Raw genomic sequence first — 20,253 nt, 5'->3', positions numbered from 1 at the left:
GTAAAGGTTTAAAAAAAATTTTTTTTAAATATATACTCTTTGTTCTTCAGTCTTTTAATGTAATAGCTGCTAAATCTTGTTATCCTGACTGTAGCTCCTTAATATTAAAATTGCTTATTTCTAGTTGCTTATAGTATTTTCTCCTTGACTTGGGAGCTTTGAAACTTAGCTATAATTGTGAGTTTTCATCTAGGAATCTCAGGCAGTCATCATTGGATTTTCCAATTTCTGTTTTATCCTCTAGTTCTAGAATTTCAGTTCCGTTTTCCTTAGGAATATATTGAAGTATAGTGTCCAGGCTCTTTTTTTGATCATAAGATGTAGTCTAACAATTCTCATATTATCTCTTCTCATTCTGTTTTCTAGGAATCACTTGGTTTTCTAATGAAATATTTCACATTCTTTTCTCTTCTTTCATTATTTTGATTTCGTCTTATTATCTCTTGATGTCTTATTAGCTTCCCCTTGCCCAATTCTAATTTTTAAGGAGTTACCTTTTCCTTTACATTTTGGTATCAATTCTTCCAATTTGTTTACTTTCTCTTCATAATTTTCTTGCATTTATCTTCTTTTTTCCCCCTAATTTTTCCTTTGCCTCTCTTATTTGACTTTTATTAAGCCTTCCATCTTAGAATTGATACTAATTATTGGTTCCAAGAGAAGATACTAGTAAGAGCAAGGCAATTGGGGTTAAGCAACTTGCTGAAGATCACATACCTAGGAAGTGTCTGAGATCAGATTTGACTTCAGGACCTTCAGTCTCCAGGTCTGGCTCTCTATCCACTGAGCCACCTAGTTGCCCTGGGGATTTTTTTAGATGTACTTCCACTGTCTCTAGGTAGAGGGTATTTCTGCTTTATTGGTAGAATTTTCATGATTCTCACATTTCTTGAGTAATGGATTAGTTGGATATTTAAGCTCAAATTTGGAGTCTCTGTAATTAAATTAGTGTGTTGTTATGTTAAGCACTTTTATTCCCTCTTCCTCTGTATCTGTTGCTGCAGAAGTAGGGCTAAGAATAATTTAGTATTTTGCTTTGTAGCGTAAGTTGTCATGGTCCAAAAATTCTTCACCTTATGGCTTATCTACTGGCAATTAGCCCCTTTCTAGTTGGCTAGGCTGGTCCTTAGAACAAAATAATCTGTTATTGGGAATATATGTGAAATTTTTTCCAGCTTTATGTGATAATGTTTCATAAACTATAAAAAGCTATTTAAGTTAGGGAAGTTATATCATATAAATCTTGTTATTCATGAAATTAGCCGTCTTATGTCACACCACTGGCAAACAGTGCATATATTTCTATAACACTTGCCAAATTTGGCATGGATTAGGTTGTATAACGTATGGAAATCCTAATAGGTACTTGAGAAGTGCATGTTGATTTGACTTATATGTTCTTATTTGAGTCTCTAGCAACTCTTTGATATTGATATTGCAAGTGTTTATTATTCCCAATTTCAGATGTGGAAACAAGCCTAATGAGTTTTTTAGATGACTTGCCCTAGATCACCCAGCTTAGAGTCAGAATGGTTACTTGAACTTGTTCTTCCTGACTCTACAACCAACTCTAGTCCAGTCGTGTTGAACTCAAATTGAAATAGGAACCAATAAACGAAAAATCATGATTCCTGTTGACCACATATTAACATTATCTAGGTTCTGTTTGATATTTGTTAATATATCCTAATTATATTATAGTCTAATTCTGGTACCTGCTTCAGTCATTATGTCACACTGTTTGAACTAAAAAAGTGCAGGTTTGGGTTGCTCACTATAATATTATTTTGTCCTTAATAGAAGTTCCAAAACAGTACCATGAGGACAGAGGCAGGCAGTTTGAGGCGGAAAGTGGAAGATACTATATAGATTCAAGTTGGTCTGACTGCTCCACTCCCACTTGCTTCAAAAACATCCTCCTCCCCCCTCCAAATAACTGGGCCTAGCTCCAAGAATATTCTTTGAAGGGAAATGTAGAATTTTTTTAGAGAAAAAAGTTAGAATTTTTTTTTTTTGGTGGGGGCAGGTGCAGTTTTTCTTCCCCCTAAAACCCTTATCTTCCATCTTAGAACCAGTATTGTATATTGGTTCCAAGGCAGAAGAGCTGTAAGGGCTAGGCAATGAGAGTTAAGTGACTTGCCCAGGGGCACATAGCTAGGAAGTATCTGAGCCCAGATTTGAATCTAGAATCTCCCATCTTTGGCCTGGCTCTCAATCCACGGAGCTACCCAGCTGTCCTGCAGGTGTCTTGAGTAGAGTCTAAAGATTTATAATAGGATCTTTTTTTCATTTAAAAAAAAAAAACAAACCTGTATATTTGTCTTGTCTGTGCTACTCTTTAGTAGGAAAGGATTATAAAATATAAATATTAGGTAATGACTAATTTGTTTTGCATTTGACAAGTATATGAATCTGAAAATTGTCCATTGTTCCTTTTTTCATTTTTTTCTTTAAATGGAATTATAATTTAGTAATTTCAAATGATATTTTATCTATTATACCTCTTCTCAGGGTCAAAGGTAGGATTTAGTTAGGATTCTAGTCTCATATACTCCTTGGAACCTCCAATTTTAATCATCACCATCATTATACCTAACATTTATATAGTGCTAGAAAGTTGTGCTAAATAAGTCCTTTATTATTATAATATCATAACAACCGTGGGAGGTAGGGGCTATTATTATTCCACTTTACAGTTGAGGAAACTGAGGTATAAACAGCTTATTTAACTTGCCCAGGTTCACATAGTAAGTAAATGCCTGAGACTGGATTGACTCGGGTTTTACTGACTCCAGACCTGGTACTATGTCCATCTACTATCTAGTCACCTCAAAGCATGATTTGGGAGTCTCTGGGGGTCTGAGATCCTTTCAGGGGTTCCATAAGGTCAAAACAATTTCCATACTAATAATGAGACATTTTAATTTCTAATGCACTATATGTTGATATAACCCACATAAACTTTGAGAGTCCTCAAAAATTTTTAAGAATGTAAAGGGTCCCAAGACTAAAAATTGGTGAACTGCTGTTTTAGTTTATTATGGAATCTTATTACAATAACTACATTTCTAGGAATCACATTCTCAATCTGCAGGACTTAGAAATATTAGTTGAAAGAAGTTGAAATTTTTGGCCAAAATGCAATTTTTAGAATATTTGAGTTTTGGTGGTTTGGATTGTTTTGTGCAGACCAATAAAATAAAGAGAAGGCATAGAATTTGGGGCAACTTTTTTCCTTCAAATAGATAAATTGTTTAGGAAAATCTAATGGAACTATTTTTCTTTAATTTGTTGTTTTGAAAGCATTGAATCTGGTTCAGTTAATGTGCAGAAACAATTATTGTAAGTTGTTATCTTAGGTGGATGATTGGATTTTTTCTGTTAAGATTTATTTAAAGCAGTAGATTTAAATGCACTTATTGCTAGAGAAAAACTGTATAATGTGAGTATTGTTTTTCTTTGTTGCTTATCAGCATGCTGGGGTTGAGCTATGGTTTTACTTTTTGAAATTCATAAACAGCTTAATGAACCCCAGGGTCAGATTCAAAGGACAGCTCATTTTGTGATAATCTTGAATTTGTATGAGTTCTAGAAACAAACTGTTGACTTTTGGAGTGAGCAGTACTGACCTTTTTTTCCCCCCTCTCTTTTAGGAATAGATCGGGATTATGGCCATGGATCTTATGGAGGTCTGAGATTTAAAGATATTTATTTAAAAATTCTTCATTTGAGTGCCAGTAAAGGTGAGCTTAATTTAGTTTCTTTTTAATTTTTATAGGAATGGATCGAGACTATGGCCATGGCTCCTATGGGGGTCCAAGATCCATGGACTCCTACCTAAACCAGTCATATGACATGGACAGTTACAGTGGTGGTGGTGGGGGTAGCAGGTAAATCACTTAATCACTTGACCAAATGTTTCAACGTCTTAATTTAAGATTCAGAAGAAATTCTTTTTAACTTAAGTGTTCCTTAGGTATATTGTCTTATACTTGTCATCAACAAGTTGGCAGTCAATCAAAAACTGTTATGCCTCTCTAAAAGCTGTGTGAATTAAAAAAAAAAGATTACTGGCAAATGTAATTTTTTTGTTACCGGGAAATCCCAAGTAACTAAGAATAGTAATGTTTATAAAATAATGTCTTTCTTAAATACAACTTAATTTTAGCCATTGTCTTATCAAACCAATTGCCAACTTAATTATAACCATTATCTATTTCTCAAACTAAGTGCCACAGTCAGGTATGATCAAAGATAGCTTTGGTCCTTCTGTTATTGGTATTGATATTTTTTGAAGCTTTGTTAATTATTTTTCTCAATCTACTCTGAATGGGAGTGGGGGGAGTAAGTAGCAGGAGCATTTTTAACTAGGATGATTTTAAATTGTTTAGCAATATTCCAGATCTAAGGAACATTTAAGATAGTTATTCATATTTTTGATTTTAATGTATAATTGTAAGAGTACATTGTAATATTAAACTTTTTCTTTTCTTTAAATCATATCCAGGTTATTTTATTGGCGGGTACTGCTTACACCAAAAACACATAAGCTCTAGAATAGTAGCATATAATAAAACTGTAAATACTATAGTCTTGTTTATTTTTAATTTAGACACAGTGTTATTTATATTTAAATGTTTCTACTATGGAAGAAAGCTGTAGTTGAATACCTCCAAGTTGTAGGTTAATCACATTCTGAAAAAAAGGGGTCTGCAGTCCCTTAAGGCATAAAGAATCCTATTGAATGTAAGTAAAACTAGGTAGGAGGAAAGGGAAAATGGTGTCCTTATTTGTAAATTGTAGGATCTGGGTTCCTCAGTGGTGGACTGGATTGGTGTTTACTTTTCCCCTGATGCTTAATGTGTGCTGGCTGTATTAGTGTTTTATAGTTGTAAGTTTTTTTTTAGGGGAATATATATGTATATATATATATATTTTGTCCTTGCTCGGTTTCTGAAGTAAATAGTACCTTCCATTTAGTAATCTGTAAATGATTGAAATAATGTAACATACTTTAATATTTTAAGATGTCTGTTATTACTATATTGCTTTGAACATGTGCATGGACCATTTCTATAGACATTTTCTGTTGTTTTCGCGTGTAATTTGGGACTTTTCTTCATAAAACTAACTTCTAAATAAAATATCAAGCAGTACTTGTAAATCACGTTTCTAAAAGTTTCTTGGCAATTAGTTTGATCATATAAATATGAGTGATTTGTTAGTCTAGAGCTGTATGATAAAAAGGGGTTTGTTTTGATTTCTGCTGAATTTCTCTTTATTAAAATGTGAGGAGATTATATGCTCCTATCCTTAGGAAAGTTTCAGGGGATTGTAAATTTTTTTGCCAGGAAATTATTTTAATGTAATTGATGACATATTCTGTTCATCATTCACAATGCATATTTTCCCATCTGCCTTGAAATTTTATAGGTGGAGGGCATGTATTGGAGTTAGAGTTCATTTTTCAGTCCTGTATTATGTGCCTTATCCTTTTGGATTTGTTAGACTTACTAGTCTACAAGTGGAAAGTGACTCGAGGATTGATTATTGACCTTGACCTTGAAGATTGGCAGATTGTTAAATTTTGTTAACAGGGATAGTATACACAATTTTAGACTGCTGCAGAGGCAATCAAATGGTTCTGTGACAGACTTTTGGGTGTTTATAAGGATCAGTTCTGTGTTCTAAATAGCCTATGTCTGTGTAGTCAAGGATAGCTTCCCAAAAAATTAAGGTGTTGTAAATGCTGTGTATGTTTCAATGTTAGGCACGAGTTCAAAAAAGGAAGAATTAATTGAGTAGCTGGTGAACTTTAGCAGGTGACGTTTTTTTTTTTTTCTCCTGAGACTAGGGCTGGGCTTGAACAGTGACAGAAAAACATTTTCTTTTGAATAGAAAAGCCACTGAGTAGATACATCAAGTTAAGGCTTATTAAACTTGACTCTTAGAACTTGGCTCAGATAGCTTTCTATCTGGTCATGTGCTGAATTGCCCAGCCCTAATCAAGTTAAAACAAAAATAGAATTGTACAAATCAGTATAGCATAACTGAATTTTAGTTGATAAATGTCAACTGATAATTTGTCTTTTGAAATGTCTAACATTAGTAAGCTTACCTTTTTTTTTTCCCTCACTGTGCAACTTTTCCAGGTTTGGACCTTATGAGTCTGACGACTCCGGGTCTTCTCTGGGTGGGCGAGATCTGTACAGATCTGGCTATGGTTTTAATGAACCCGAACAAAGCCGCTTCGGAGGTAGTTATGGTGGTCGATTTGAGAGCTCCTACCGGAATAGCCTTGACTCTTTCGGAGGTAGAAACCAGGGCGGGTCTAGCTGGGAAGCACCTTACTCCCGTTCAAAATTGAGGCCTGGGTTTATGGAGGACAGAGAAAGAGAGAGTTACTCTTCCTACAGCAGTTTTTCTTCACCCCATATGAAGCCTGCACCTGTAGGCTCTCGGGGGAGAGGAACGCCTGCTTATCCTGAAAGTACGTTTGGAAGCAGAAACTATGATGCTTTTGGAGGACCATCAACAGGCAGAGGCCGAGGCCGAGGAGTAAGTACAACAGAATCTTTTCAGATTCTTTTCGCTAGTCACTCTTTTAAACCCTTTCAAGACCATAGTTTTAATATGGATCACACACCGTGTTCAGCCAGCCCACTGTACTTTGACCAAGCACAAGCTGAGTTGTAAACAAATTCTTCTTAAGTTGACAAAGTGTGTTTTCTAGTATTGCTTTGAAAATGAATGGTAGTAGGAGAGGAGTAGTTCATAAAGTTTTGCCAAATCCTTTTATTGGAAAGGTGAGGATGATACAGTTTGGTCTAAAAGGGGTTAAAAGGAGTTGCATTTTTTCCTTGTAAACACTAGCATTTTTGCTAGTGTGATATTCTTGGATTATTGTAAAAGGTAACTCTGAAACCTTTTGAGGTTTTGAATAGGTTAAAGGTGCAATGTATGACCCAAAAAACGTTTGTTTTGCTGATCAAACTCTGGCAAGCATAATTCTCTACAGATTCCACATTAAATAATAAAGATTAAAAGTTAGAACCATTTCATTTTTGCTTAATCATATATCTACAGTGGGGTAGAAGTGGGTTGGGGAACTTGGAGAAGATGTGTAAAGTGGGTTGTATGATGCTGTTCTTTGTTTAGTTTTAATTTCTTTAATGCAGTCTGTTACTATGTTTCATTGATTTACCTGTGTATAACTAGTTTTACCACTGAGGAGTAATTTCTTATCTACAAGTAGCTTAATATTTTGATTGCCTTAACATGTGATTGTACTTTATAATAAATATTATGTCATATGTAAGTTAACATTTAAATGAATACATTTTAATAGGTCTTCTAGTTGTTTAATTTCAAAATATATAATTTAGAAGTTATTTCTTATTTATATATGTATTCATAAGGAACTTGAGTGACAAAAAATTCTTTATAGTAAGTATATATAGATTTGAGGGTTATAATGTAGCTTGGTCATACAAGAATATTGTATCTGTCATTGTTATACTGTTTTAAAGAAATGAGTTTTTTATAAGTCAGATGCTCTTCTTTATTTTCAAAGGAAAATACTTTTGAGCAAAAATATAGGAAGGTACATTTTGATTGTTAATATGCAATGGTACTTCAATATAACTTCTTGTCCTTATGTAGAAATCTTGCATTTATAGCAGTTAACTATTATCTTATGTAAAATGCATTGCACCTTTAATGGTTAATTGAGGATTTTTTAAAATCGTGAACCTGTAGGTCTTCTTGGATACTTTTGTTCAGTTGTTAATTAGGTTAGATAGAGTTCACATGCATAACACACAATTGTAAACAATATAGCTATAGTTTATGTACCACTACACTTTGTAAATAAGAGGAATTGCAAAAGTTGTGAAAGCCAACGACATTATAAAACTTGTGTTAAAAATTATAAAATGTCAAAAATATTTTCTACATGGTTTGGTTTCCTATTTTAAGATTTTTTGGTGGGATTTCATCTTTAAAATAGTACTTTTAAAAAATATCAGTTTTGTTTTCATGGCAGTAAAACAGATATTTCTGCTCTTTGGATTCACCAGTCCAGTCTGAATGGGCTTTTCTTTCTTCCCTTCTTTCAATGATTTAAATAAACCAATAAGATTTTCTTCCCTCTTCCCTCCTCCCCCATAGCACTTGTACAGTTCCCATTGGTTTCTTCTCTTCAGATTACTCCAGTGTCTTGAATTTGAAGGGTATAGTTGTTTAAATAAAACTGTGAGGCATCTGGCTACTGGGGGTTTTGGTAGTGCCTAGAGAAGAGGAAGGAATAGGAGGAACAGGTTAGTTGCACTTCTGTTCATCTATAAGCTTTTTTCTTTTCTTTTTTTCTTTTTTTTTTTTTTTTTAAATATGAAACCAGTTAAGAATCTTTTCCAGGTGAGGAATGCTCACAGAATAGATGAGATGTGATTACTCTTTATTCATTGCTGTATCAGGAGGGTAATACATGATCCTGTTTTAAACCTGCATGACACTGGGCAGGTCACTTAATCTCTCTGGATCTGTTTTCTCATCTGTAAAATGGAGGAATTGGGAGGGGAGGTGATTTGGACTAGATGGTCTTCAGCTCTGGATCTTTGTCCTATGAAAATCCTAATTGATTTCAGTAGCTTTTTTTTCTTTCATAAAGTTACAAATACAAGGGCCTTTTCTGCCTACTAATAGGCAGTTTTAGAAAATTAAAAATTCACTGTAAGTTATTTTCTTGGGATAGTTCAATTGGGAACTCTGAAGAGGAGTTGTCAGAGAGAGTTGTACAAGTTTTAGCCTTTTGATAGGCATGTTCATGATCTGGATTAATCCTTTTGAATTTCAGAAATCCAATGAATAGGTAGGAAATATCCATATTTGTTCTACTGGTGGTGAAAATATATACTGATCCATTTAATGTATTTCCAGGGTGCTGCATATATCAAAATAAACATTCTGGGGAGTTTTCATGAGTAAACAAAAACATAGGAAATGTGTAGTTTGTGTATGAATTGATATTTTTGTATTAGATAATTTCCTAATAATTATTGAATTCACAAATTTACAGCATATGGGTGATTTCGGAGGCATGCATAGACCTGGAATTGTTGTAGATTATCATAACAAACCCAGTAAGAGGAATGCTGCAAGAGGAATCAAGAGAAAATCGATGCAGCCATGTAGTAAGCCTGGAGGGACATTTATCAAGAAATTCAAACTGACAAAACTGATTGAGAAGATAAACCAGAAAAAAACACCCAGTAAGTAGTTAAATGAAATTCTTTTTATTTTTAAAGGAATTTTTTTTATTTATTCCAGCTAGGATTGCACAAACTTTTTATATAGACATTTGAATTGACAAAATTATCTTGTATTCAGTATTAATTGTATTGAAATTTAGTTCTTAAACATGACAAATGCCTAAGATTTCAAAAAGATTTTCAGTTTTTCAGTAAAAAATTATAATAAACTAAATTGGTTTCAATAAGACACAGGGGATGTTTTCAGCAAATTAAATTTAGCAAGTTTGATTTTCAGTTTTTCAGTTCTACCTAGTTTTTAGACATATTTGTTCAGATGCAGTAGGAAAATATATTTAGTAACATGTCTTCCTTCTTACTCTGTATTATGACTAAAATTCTAAACAAACATTTTTTTTCTGGCTTTTGGGATAATTTTTATTTTGAAGGATTAATTTTTTTACTTCCAAGTTTCACTAGGATATTTCTTGACCATCCCTCAGATTTTATGATTGATTACTTTAATTTGATATAAATACATTTGCATTTACTATATTGATTAAGCAATAAAGAGCATCAAAGCCTCATTAAAAACTTGGCACTTCTTATTTAGCAGTACATGACCTTCCTAAGAACATATATGAATTCTCACTGAATGTAAATTATTCTGTTTTAGTGCCCTGGTATTTATGAAATTATTGCTTTTGTATTTCTTGCCAAATGAGAAGATTCATCTGAATAGAAGTAGTCATTGAATCAGTGAATAAGTTTGGCAAAGAAGAGTGAAGAGAGAGAAGAAACATAGGTCCAAGACAATGGATGTGGAGTCAATGAACAATTTGTTAGAAAAAGAATAAGGAGAGTATGCTGTAGGTATGAGTTGGCAAAAATATTGAATGCTTCAGTCTTCAAGGAGAGTAAGTTCTTGGGGAAGGAAATGTTATTAAATTTGATCTTTGAGATCATCACAAAATTGAAATTGAATTGGTTGTGGAACCATGTTATTGTCTTATTAAGGGGTTATCATTATAAATGTTGATGGCCCAGAGTGTTAGTGCCAGGGATTTGGGTGGATGGAAAGGAAGACAAAAATCCAGGCACTAACTTTACAGAAAAAGTTGGGGATAATAATATAGCTTTATAGTTGCATAAATGGATTGAGGGTTATATAAATTGTCCAAGGGACCAAAGGTCATAATAAGGAAGAAATTTGTTTACATAAAAGAGAAGGTTGGAAAGGATATTGTAATCAAAGTGTAGATTTTCAAGATTCTGGACTTTGAAGGTAGTATAATTTCAAGAGCCTGATATTTGATATTTACCGGTTCCAGTGTTTGGTTCAAGTGGAATGAGGAGGGTTGTTTTTGGATTTGCCAAGCTCATATGTGATTCTTGACAAATTAGTTTAGGAAAATGCTAAGAGTAGAATCTAGATTGCAAGGGATGCAAGAGAGAATTGAGTGGCAATGAAATGGAGATGTTGAGTTTAGACAGTCATTTTTTAGGAAGTTTAGCAAAGAGATAGTAGTTAAAATAGAAGGGTTAGGTAAAGACTTTTTAGGATTAAGGAGACCTGAGCATGATGAGGCAGATGGCAAGAAGCCAGTGGGAAAGGAAAAGACTGAAGCTAGGAGAGAGTGTTTTTTGGAGCAAATGCTGAATGGACATCACAGAATCTCTGAGTTGGATGGAATCTTAAAGGGAAGGTAGTCTAACTTGTACTTAAATTTCCCTCTACAACAAATTCAACCCAGTGGTCATCTAGTCTTTGCTTGAAAGACTTCCTTTAAAGGACATATGTCTTCTCAGGCAGCCTTTCCACTTTTATTTTTTATTTATTTTATTTCATTTTATTTATTTATTCATCTATTCATTCACTCATTTATTCATCTATTCATTCACTCATTCATTCATTTATTCATTCATCTATCTATCTATCTATCTATCTATCTATCTATCTATCTATCTATTTATTTGTTTGTTTGTTTTAAGCCCTTACCTTACCTTAGAATCAGTACTGTGTACTGGGCAATGGGGGTTAACTGACTTGCCCAGTGTCACATGGCCTTTCCACTTTTAGACAACTCTGCTGTTAGAACTTTTCTTATTGAAAGCCTAAGTGGCATTCCTTAGAATTTCACTTCTTTCCCAGGGAGGGCCAAGTCTAGTGTTCTTCTTTCTTCATGACAACCCTGGAAGAAAATGTTATCTCTCACATTAGATTGTAAGCTGCTTGATCATAGGGACTGTTTTTTACCTCTTTTTGTGTCCCTAGTGCTTAGCCCAGTGCATGACACATAAGTAGGCATTTAATAAATGATGATTGAATGAATGAACATTGGTCCTGTTTGGCCTCAGAGAGCAGAACTAAGAGCATTGGGTAGAATTTTCAGAGACTTAATTTAAGCTTAATGTGAGGAAAAACTTGTAACAATGAGAACTATCCAAAAGTAGAATAGACTTTCTTCAGAGGGCATCAGGCAAGTTAGATTACTATTTGTATGTTATAAGGAGAATTTTTTGGGGGTAAAGGTTATACTAGATGATTCTTGAGATCCATTCAGATTTTGATTTTTTTTGGAAATTTTTGAAATGGAAGGGTAACTTCCTCAATAAGATTCCCATTATTTCTTCTCCTATACCTGATTCCTTCTTGTTGTGGACAGCAGAACCAGATCTGGAATTTTGGTCACTGGTTCTTTCATACAAGCAGGGAATTATTAGCTATTTTAATTTGGCTGAATGAGAACTCCAGAAGATGTCTGGTTAATTGAAGCTCTCAATCACTACTACATTATGCCTCAGTGCCAGATTTGATCTGTTTTTTCACTTTCTCATTTATTTTATCTGTTGAGGTGGTTTATAGACTATGTCAATGATAATTTTGCTTCTTTTTCTCTCTCACTTGATCTTTATTCACACATTTTTAATTATATTTCTCCGTATGTGCCACCACCCCCTTTACCTTACTTAATCTATATTTAATAAATACATTTTGACTCTTGTTTTCTTCAACTATGTTGTATTTACTTGAACTTGCCTTTCCAGCATCATATTTCATTAATAAGTGTTATCATATCATATCCTTATCTCTGAGATAAAATTAGATTATTTGGGTTAAAATCCTTATTACACCTTCCTTGATACTTTGTACATTTGTTGGTAGCCATCTGAAACCTCAGGTAATTTATTATTAGCTCGTTTTTTATATTTTTCATATTCTTGTCTTGTGAATTTGGAGCTTCCTGCTACTTTCCTGACTATATTGTAAAGATGGTAGTATGGAGCAGGTTTTTATTTTCATTCTTTTTTTATTTAGATTTTCAAGATTTTAGGCAAATCTATGTTACATTCTCTCTTACATGTCCTGATGTCAATACTTTTGTTTTTCAAGGAAAAGGCAAAGAAACCTAAAGGAATAAGAATAGATGTGATGGAGGAGAAGTGAGGAAAAAAGAGATCGAATTTTCTTTGAATCGCTAATTGGAAAGGCTGTATTTCACCAGCTTAAAAAATGGAAATTTCACTTCATTATCTGTTTATTTATATTGTTTCATTTTCTGCCAAGTTACAGAAGATTCTCCTAACATACTTAATTGACTCCCATATTCTGAAGACGTAAGGCATCAGTGAGGTCATATAGTGGTTAGAGTACTGGGCTTGGAATCAGGAAGACTTGATTTAGGCTCCACTTCTGGCAGTTTATAACTGTATGGCCATGAACAAGTCATTGAACCTCTCAACCTTAGTTTCCTCACTTGTAAAACAGGGATAATAATAGCTTTTACCTCCTGGAATTGTTGTGAGAATCAAATAGATATCAAGCACATTGCAAATCCGAAAGCACTGTGTAAGTGTTAGTTACTCTTGCTATTATCTAAACTTTTAATGATTTGTAATAGGAAAGTGAGAGACTGTGGGTGATAGTGAATAGAGAACTCTAATCCACTCTTGTGCAGCTAAATGGGGAAAGCCCTTTCACACCTCAGTGTACTCAGGTGCCTATCTACAAATAGGAAAACAGGCACTGACATGGGAACTCCCAATGCCAGTGAAATCCCAAAACAAGCCCAAAAGGAAGATAAATAACCAATTTGTTTAAGAATACTTATTTTAATTTATAAACAGTTCTTTGCTTACTGAAAATTTTCTAAAGATTATCTTTTTTTTCCCCTTTGGCCTCTAGAGATCATCTAGCTCTGTGGTGTCCAGCTCAAACACAAAGGTATCTCAAAGGCTGCATGTTATCTTAGAAAACCACTAATTAACATTATATATATTGCATTGCATTTTTATTCATTTTGGTAAACATTTCCCAGACATTTTTATCTGGTTGGGCTCTGGACTTTGACACCTGATTTGAGTCCAGTTCTCTCACTTTGCAAATAAGGAAGCTGAAGCCCAGTGAGGTGGAGTGACTTGTCCACAGTCAGACAAAGGAAGTGTCAGAGCCTTGAATTAAGCGCAGTTTTGCTTGATTCCAGATTCAGTGCTCAGTGCTCTTTCTGCTATACTGGCTTACTGGACTGGTCCAGCTCATATGTTCAAATCTCAACTAATGATCAAGCCTCCCTGAAACTAAATAAGAGATTGGCCATAGGAAATAGCTCCCGTTTTGAGAATAGTGACAAATATCACCTACTGATCTTTTCATATCAAAAGATATCTTAACAATACCAGAAAAATCACTTGACTATATTTTTTTATAATCTTTGCTATTTGAGGCTAGAGATACCAGGAGCAATTGCAGTTATGCAGTGGCTTAACCTGTGATCATCAGCATAGGGAATTCTCAGTGTGAAGATTTTCCACCAATACTGGTCAATAACTTTTCTTCAAAATGTAAAAAATTGCTTTGGACACTAAGAAGACAAGTGTCTATTGTCACATGGCTAAATAGGGGTATTTCAGAGGCAGGACTTGAACTGAGGTCTTTCTGACTCCAAGATTGGCTCTCAACTGTAACTATCTTATGCTGTTTCTTATTATAATACATATCATCTAGAAATGTTAGCCAAATTCTTTTTAACCATTTCTTTCATGTTATATCAAAGTTTTGGAGCTGGAGCATACTATCCCTGACTGCCCTTCTACATATGGTTGCTGTAGATGTTGGGAGAATCCTTTTTCTATCAGTTGGGCACTCCATTTTCTTAGAGATAGACTCTTTGGTGAAGTTGTAGCCAGAGTGTTAGCAGTTATTCCTCCCTCAAGAATTTATTTAGACAACTCACTCTCTTGACTAGGATTTACGTGCTACTTTAGTAAGAGTTAGAATCCTGTTCTCTGTGATAATTTCTTCTTTGGTCACTAAAAACTTGATTTTTCTCTTTAGTAAGTATTTATGCATTTCTGTTTCTTTCACTGCAATGTGACTTTTTTTAAAAAAAATAACTCTTACCTTCTGCCTTAGAATCAATATTGTATATTGGTTCCAAGGCAGATGAGCAGTAACAGCTAGGCAATGGTGGTCAAGTGATTTGCCCAAGATCACCCAGCTAGATAGTGTCTGAGGCCATTTGAACCTAGGGCCTCCCTTCCTAACTTCCTCAGACATTTTTATAAGGCCCCACTATAGTCAATCAATTTTGCTAGAAACTAAGGGAAATATAGTGTAAATAAGATACAGTTCTGCTCTCATGGAACTTAGACTCTAGTAGGAGAATAAGGCAAATAATGATAACATAAGTATATTAGAAAGTTACAAGAGAAAGTCATGGAGGAGGTGACATTTGATGTGATCATTAAAGGATAGGTAGGAATTGAGTAGTAAAAAAGGGATACATTTATATGTGGGGTTTAGGAAATAGTTTGAACGATGCACAGAGCCAGAAAGCATAGGACATATGTTTAGGAAAAGAGCATAGTCCAAAGAGAGTAATATAAGGTAAAGCTGGAAAAGATAGAGAAGCTACCAAATTATGAATGGTTTTGAATGCCAGAGTAGTTTAAACTACTACTTAGTGTAAGGGTGAAAAAGAGCTTTTATGGGTTCAGTATATTAAAGATGGTCGCCAGAGGATTGAACTATTATCAATCCTCAATTAAGAATAATCTCAAATCAAAATTGACTTTTATGGAAGTTTATTTACATGAGAGAAGAGAGAGAGGAAGAAGATAAGAATCTCTCTTACTAATTAATCCAGGGAGATCTTAACCCTCATGAGGCCCGGAGGTGAATGGAGCAAACTTCATTCACAGAGAGTCTATAAAAGGAAGTTTCTTAATAGAAGTTCAGGAAGGTTCAGTCTTTAAATTTACCATGTGGAACAGTCTTGGTCACTAACCAGCAAAGCTCCCTTAGGTCCCCTTCACCAAACCAGAAGCAGCCTCACTCACTCAACTCTCTCTTTTAAAGGGGTCACGTAGGCATCTCTTCCAGTGCCTTCCCCTAGTCTGCCTGTCTAATCACAATAGACACTTTCTCATTGAAAGCCTAGGGGGCAATCAGTTGATTCTGATTCCTCACTCACTCTAACACACGTGGGTTAGGACCTCCCAGAATTGGAAGGTGCTCTCACCTTTGGTGATTAAATCTAAAGATGGGCAGTGTAGACTTAATCTAATTATCACATTAGTCAGATGTAAACTATTTAATTTTGTAAGGAGGAGGATAGGAGCATGATGAGAGACTTGAGATGATTAGCTATTTGTGTAACGAAAGTTATTCTGGCAATGGTATGAAGAAAGAATTGGAGGGAATTATGATTGGAGGGAGGAAGACAGATGGTAATTAGGATCCATACTATGGTGATTGGTATTAGGTATAGAGTACACGTCATATATTCATGGTAAGTTGCCAAATTGCAAATGACAGAATGGTAACTCAACTAGCTATGAAAAGTGAGAAGGGGGAAGCACCAAAGGTTAACACCAAGGTTTAGTCAGAGATTGTAATGAAATCCGGAGACCATGCACTGAAATAATAAAGTCCGAATGGAAAAATGGTTTGAAGGAAAGAAAACAGATTTTGTACTTAAACTTCATTTAAAAAAGAGCTATTCTGTATACATAGTAGAACATAAAAAGGATTGTATATGAAACCATAATTCCATTTCATACCACTTTTTTTAAAAAGTATATAATAAATTGCAGACATCACTTTAACAACTATCCTCCTTGTGTGTGCTTCCTTTTGCACTCCTTTTTGTTCTCTTTTGTGCATTAAAAAATATTTCAATGGCCTTCTTTTTTGGCATCAGTATTGCTAACTCTCCTTCCCACTTCTAATTTCAATTAAAAAAAAAAGGTGTGTGTGTCTGTGTGTGTGTGTGTGTGTGTGTGTGTGTGTGTGTGTGTGTGTGTGTGATTTTCCTGTAATAGCAAAAAATTGTCAAAGTGATTTGAACCCAGTGGGTTTGTTAAAAAATGTATATCTCCTTATGTCCCTTCAGTCCATCATTTGTCAGCAGGTGGATAACATGTTTCATCATAGGTCCTCTGGAGATGTGGTCATTGAATTGATCAGAATTCTTAAATATTTCAAAGTTCTTTATTTTATTTGTCCTTGTAAAAATTATTTTGGTTCTCTTATTTTCACTCTATATTAATATCCACAATTCATCCTACTAAGAGTTCTCTGCAGTTATTTGTTTTTTCTTACTAGGCAATAACATTCTATTATTTTGATATATCACAGTTTATTTAGAAAACATTTCTCATATTTTCAGCATTCTCTCTTTCAATTCTTCCTTCAGAATCAAGAAGTCTTGCTTATAACTATTCCTTCCTGGTATTATCTCCTTGCTTAATATTTCCCTCCCCCCTTTCCAATTTTGTTTCTCCTGTTGAATGTAATAATATTTTCCCACCAAACTCTGTGTGTGTGTGTGTGTGTGTGTGTGTGTGTGTTGTGTGTGTGTGTGTCTCCTTTGTCTATTTTAGATAAGAGTATAGTTCATTTCATGTCATTCTCCACACCATACTTCATTTTTTGTATATTCTCTTCAGATACTCTTTTTATGAAAATCAAGTTCTACTCTTATCTTCCTCCTTTCTACACCCTTTAAACCTTTTACTCTCCTTCCTCTTAAAACCCTTAGTACAGAAGCAGTCCACTGCTCCTGGTTCTTTTTTTCTTATTTAACTCCCTAAATATCCTTTGAGGACATTTAGGTTCTGAAGGGACCCTTGTTTCTTCCACTAGCCTCCCCTCTTCCTCCCACTTAGAATATTAGTACTACATTTTCATTATAGCCTGTTTTAATTTTTCAAGTAAATTTACTTTTCCCCCTGTTCTAATTTATTTGCACTTTAAAACTACTTAATTCTAGGCTTTATCAGAAGTGTAAGAGAGGCCCATTTTTTTTTCCCTTGTAGGATTATGGTCAACTCTGCAGGGAAAGTTATTCTTGACTCTAAGCCTTTATCTTTTGTCTTTTAATAAATTGTATTCCAAAATCTCCTCATTTTAAGTTGAAGCTGCCAGATCTTGAGTGATTCTTTCTATGATTTCTTGGTATTTGAACTGCTGCTGGTACTTTTTTTTTTTTTAAAGAACAAACAGAAAAAAAAACCTCAAACAAAACCTGAATTCTCTCTACCAAAGGAACATTTCCATATGAACTACATAATTGGTTAGCCAGTACAAGGAAGTTAATCCTTTTACTAGTAATCATTGGTAGCCCTAAGATGTCTAAAAAAACTTCTGAACTTGTTGGTTAGAAGAGAGGGAAGAAGAAGTTTTATTAAATGTTTTTTAGTTTTAACTTTTGTTATTCATATAATATACTAGCTAAAATGGATCCTAAAAGTGAAGAAGAAAAGCGACGAATTGAAATTCGAAGAGAGAAACAAAGGCGGAGAAGAGAGAAGATCAGTGAAAAGTATGGCGATGAGTACAGGTCTGTGCTTAATAAATATCTTTTTTTTACCTCTTTACAAATTGTCATTTGATCCCATTACTCTAAACCCTTATTCTGAATTCTAGGATTATTCCAGAAATTATTCTGAATTCATGGGTCTAGATTGAGGCAGACTCAATGAGCCAACAGTTATTCTGAAGTACTCTTATTTTAGAAGACACCCAAAGAGATGGCTTATTTCTGAGTCTTGAAGAGACCTACTTTGATCCAGACTCCCTATAACTTCCTTTGATCTATTTAGAAGCTAAGGATGAAATAGGAATTGTGGTAAATAGTTATAGATAACCCAGTTATAGAAATAGGGGTTCGTTAGTATAATCTTTTTTTTTTTAAACCCTTAACTTCTGTGCATTGGCTCCTTGGTGGAAGAGTGGTAAGGGTGGGCAATGGGGGTCAAGTGACTTGCCCAGGATCACACAGCTGGGTCGTTAGTATAATCTTGAAGTCATCTCTGTGTAGCTTAACTTAGAAGCTCAGTACTGGGATGCTTATGATGCTTTTCAGTTATGCATAGATTCAGGTCAGAAACACTGAGTAGCACAGTTACAATGATGATACCATAGGTGATTAACATTTCTTGGCTTCACTAGCTACTGTAAAACTGGTGGTATTTCACCTTGTCCTCAAGAAAACTTCAGAAAATTAATAATGCTTATGTCATCAATTTCATTGGTAGTCTTTAGAAATATTAAGTGTTGCCATTTAAAAAAATATAGCATGTTGTTTTTTTCCTTGTAGGATGGCATTCACATGTTCATTTTGTAAATTCCGAACATTTGAAGAAAAAGAAATTGAAGTTCATCTGGAAAGTCCTTCTCACCAAGAAACCTTAGATCATATTCAGAAACAAACCAAATTTAACAAAGTTGTTATGGAATTTTTGCATGTAAGTAGCTTTTTTCATAATTATGAAACATTACTCTCTGTTTAGAATTGTTACTGGGAAAAAAACATTAATTATTAAGTCAGGATGTTGAATTCCTAAAGAGCAGACTTATGTTCAATATCTACTGGTTATTGGGTAGTTAAGGTCTCAGGGAAAGCATTTTCCTAGGGGATAAGAGATGTGGTTTAGATTAAAAGCTAAGAGAGTAAATGGGATACTGTGCTTGGTCATTCATTCATTAATCAAGCTTTTATTATTAAATGCCTATTGTATGTCATTGTGCTGGGTGATAGAGATACAAATAGAAAAACAAAACAGTCCCTGCCCTCAAGAAACTGTCATAATATATGGGGTTACCATATCTAAAGGTTAGACAGAAGATGGGAAAAGGTATTTGTAACAGTGATCCAGTGCTGGAGAAGTTAGCTTTGATTAAGGGGAGCAGATAGGATGTTTCTCCTAGCTTTTCCATTACAGCATACTAGCCATGCTTCCATCCCACAATGTTGGCATTCGGTGGGTGGAAATTATACATTATTCTTGCACATCTATGATTAGTAGAAGATGTATGCAGTGTTTGGTGAGTGAATCTTTTGCAGGAAAAAATGATGGAATATAGGAAAAGCTTGCATTAAGTAGACAGGTAAACTAAGCTTTTCTTATAGAATTGTTTTGCTAGGATGTATAGCTCCTGACAATCCTATCTTATGCTGCTGCCTACCCATTGGACTTTTGGTGATAAGCCACGAAAAAGTGAATCTTTATTTGGTTGTAATGAATACTACAGTCCAGAAGTAAGAAATATATTGGAAACCTAATTGATGTAATATCAGAAGAAAAGACATGAGAACTTAATGTTTTCTTCATTATGAATGGGCAGCGTTGGTAATAGTGTGGGATAGAGAGGGAAATGATCTGTCTTAACCATCAGAATGGCTACAATCTAGGGATGGGGGCAGATCTTTGATGAGATTCATGTTTATTACTACTCCAGGACAAAAGGATTGAAGTAAGCCTATCTGTTTTCAGATGGGGTCCTTGACTCAATCACAGACTTCACAGGGCTGGATATATTAGCATATGTGTAGCATTCATGGCCATCAAAAGTTCCAATCAGGAGTTTGTAAGGTTTTGAACGGACCAACTTGGTTTTTCCTCAGTACTGTTATAGCATAGTGGCCCTGGAATATTATTGTGAGAGCTCTTTTGTCATGGACCAAGGTGAAGTGTCTGGATATATTTAACATACATAGTT

General features: G+C 34.4%; 1 protein-coding gene across 1 annotated transcript in view; it reads left to right on the top strand.

The window, feature by feature from the left end:
* Positions 1 to 20,253, top strand: part of ZNF326 (zinc finger protein 326) — a 43,779-nt gene that overhangs the window by 9,931 nt on the left and 13,595 nt on the right. The window contains exons 2-9 of the mRNA XM_044671577.1: positions 3,654 to 3,689; positions 3,779 to 3,890; positions 4,337 to 4,348; positions 5,820 to 5,822; positions 6,153 to 6,558; positions 9,077 to 9,269; positions 17,983 to 18,091; positions 18,851 to 18,998. Of these exons, the coding sequence (XP_044527512.1) occupies positions 3,654 to 3,689; positions 3,779 to 3,890; positions 4,337 to 4,348; positions 5,820 to 5,822; positions 6,153 to 6,558; positions 9,077 to 9,269; positions 17,983 to 18,091; positions 18,851 to 18,998 (1,019 nt within the window). The remainder of the gene's footprint in view (positions 1 to 3,653; positions 3,690 to 3,778; positions 3,891 to 4,336; positions 4,349 to 5,819; positions 5,823 to 6,152; positions 6,559 to 9,076; positions 9,270 to 17,982; positions 18,092 to 18,850; positions 18,999 to 20,253) is intronic.

This window comes from Gracilinanus agilis, chromosome 4, assembly GCF_016433145.1.
Source record: "Gracilinanus agilis isolate LMUSP501 chromosome 4, AgileGrace, whole genome shotgun sequence".
Taxonomy (NCBI): Eukaryota; Metazoa; Chordata; class Mammalia; order Didelphimorphia; family Didelphidae; genus Gracilinanus; species Gracilinanus agilis.
Note: the sequence above shows the minus strand (reverse complement) of the source record. Positions and strands in the feature narration are given on the sequence as shown.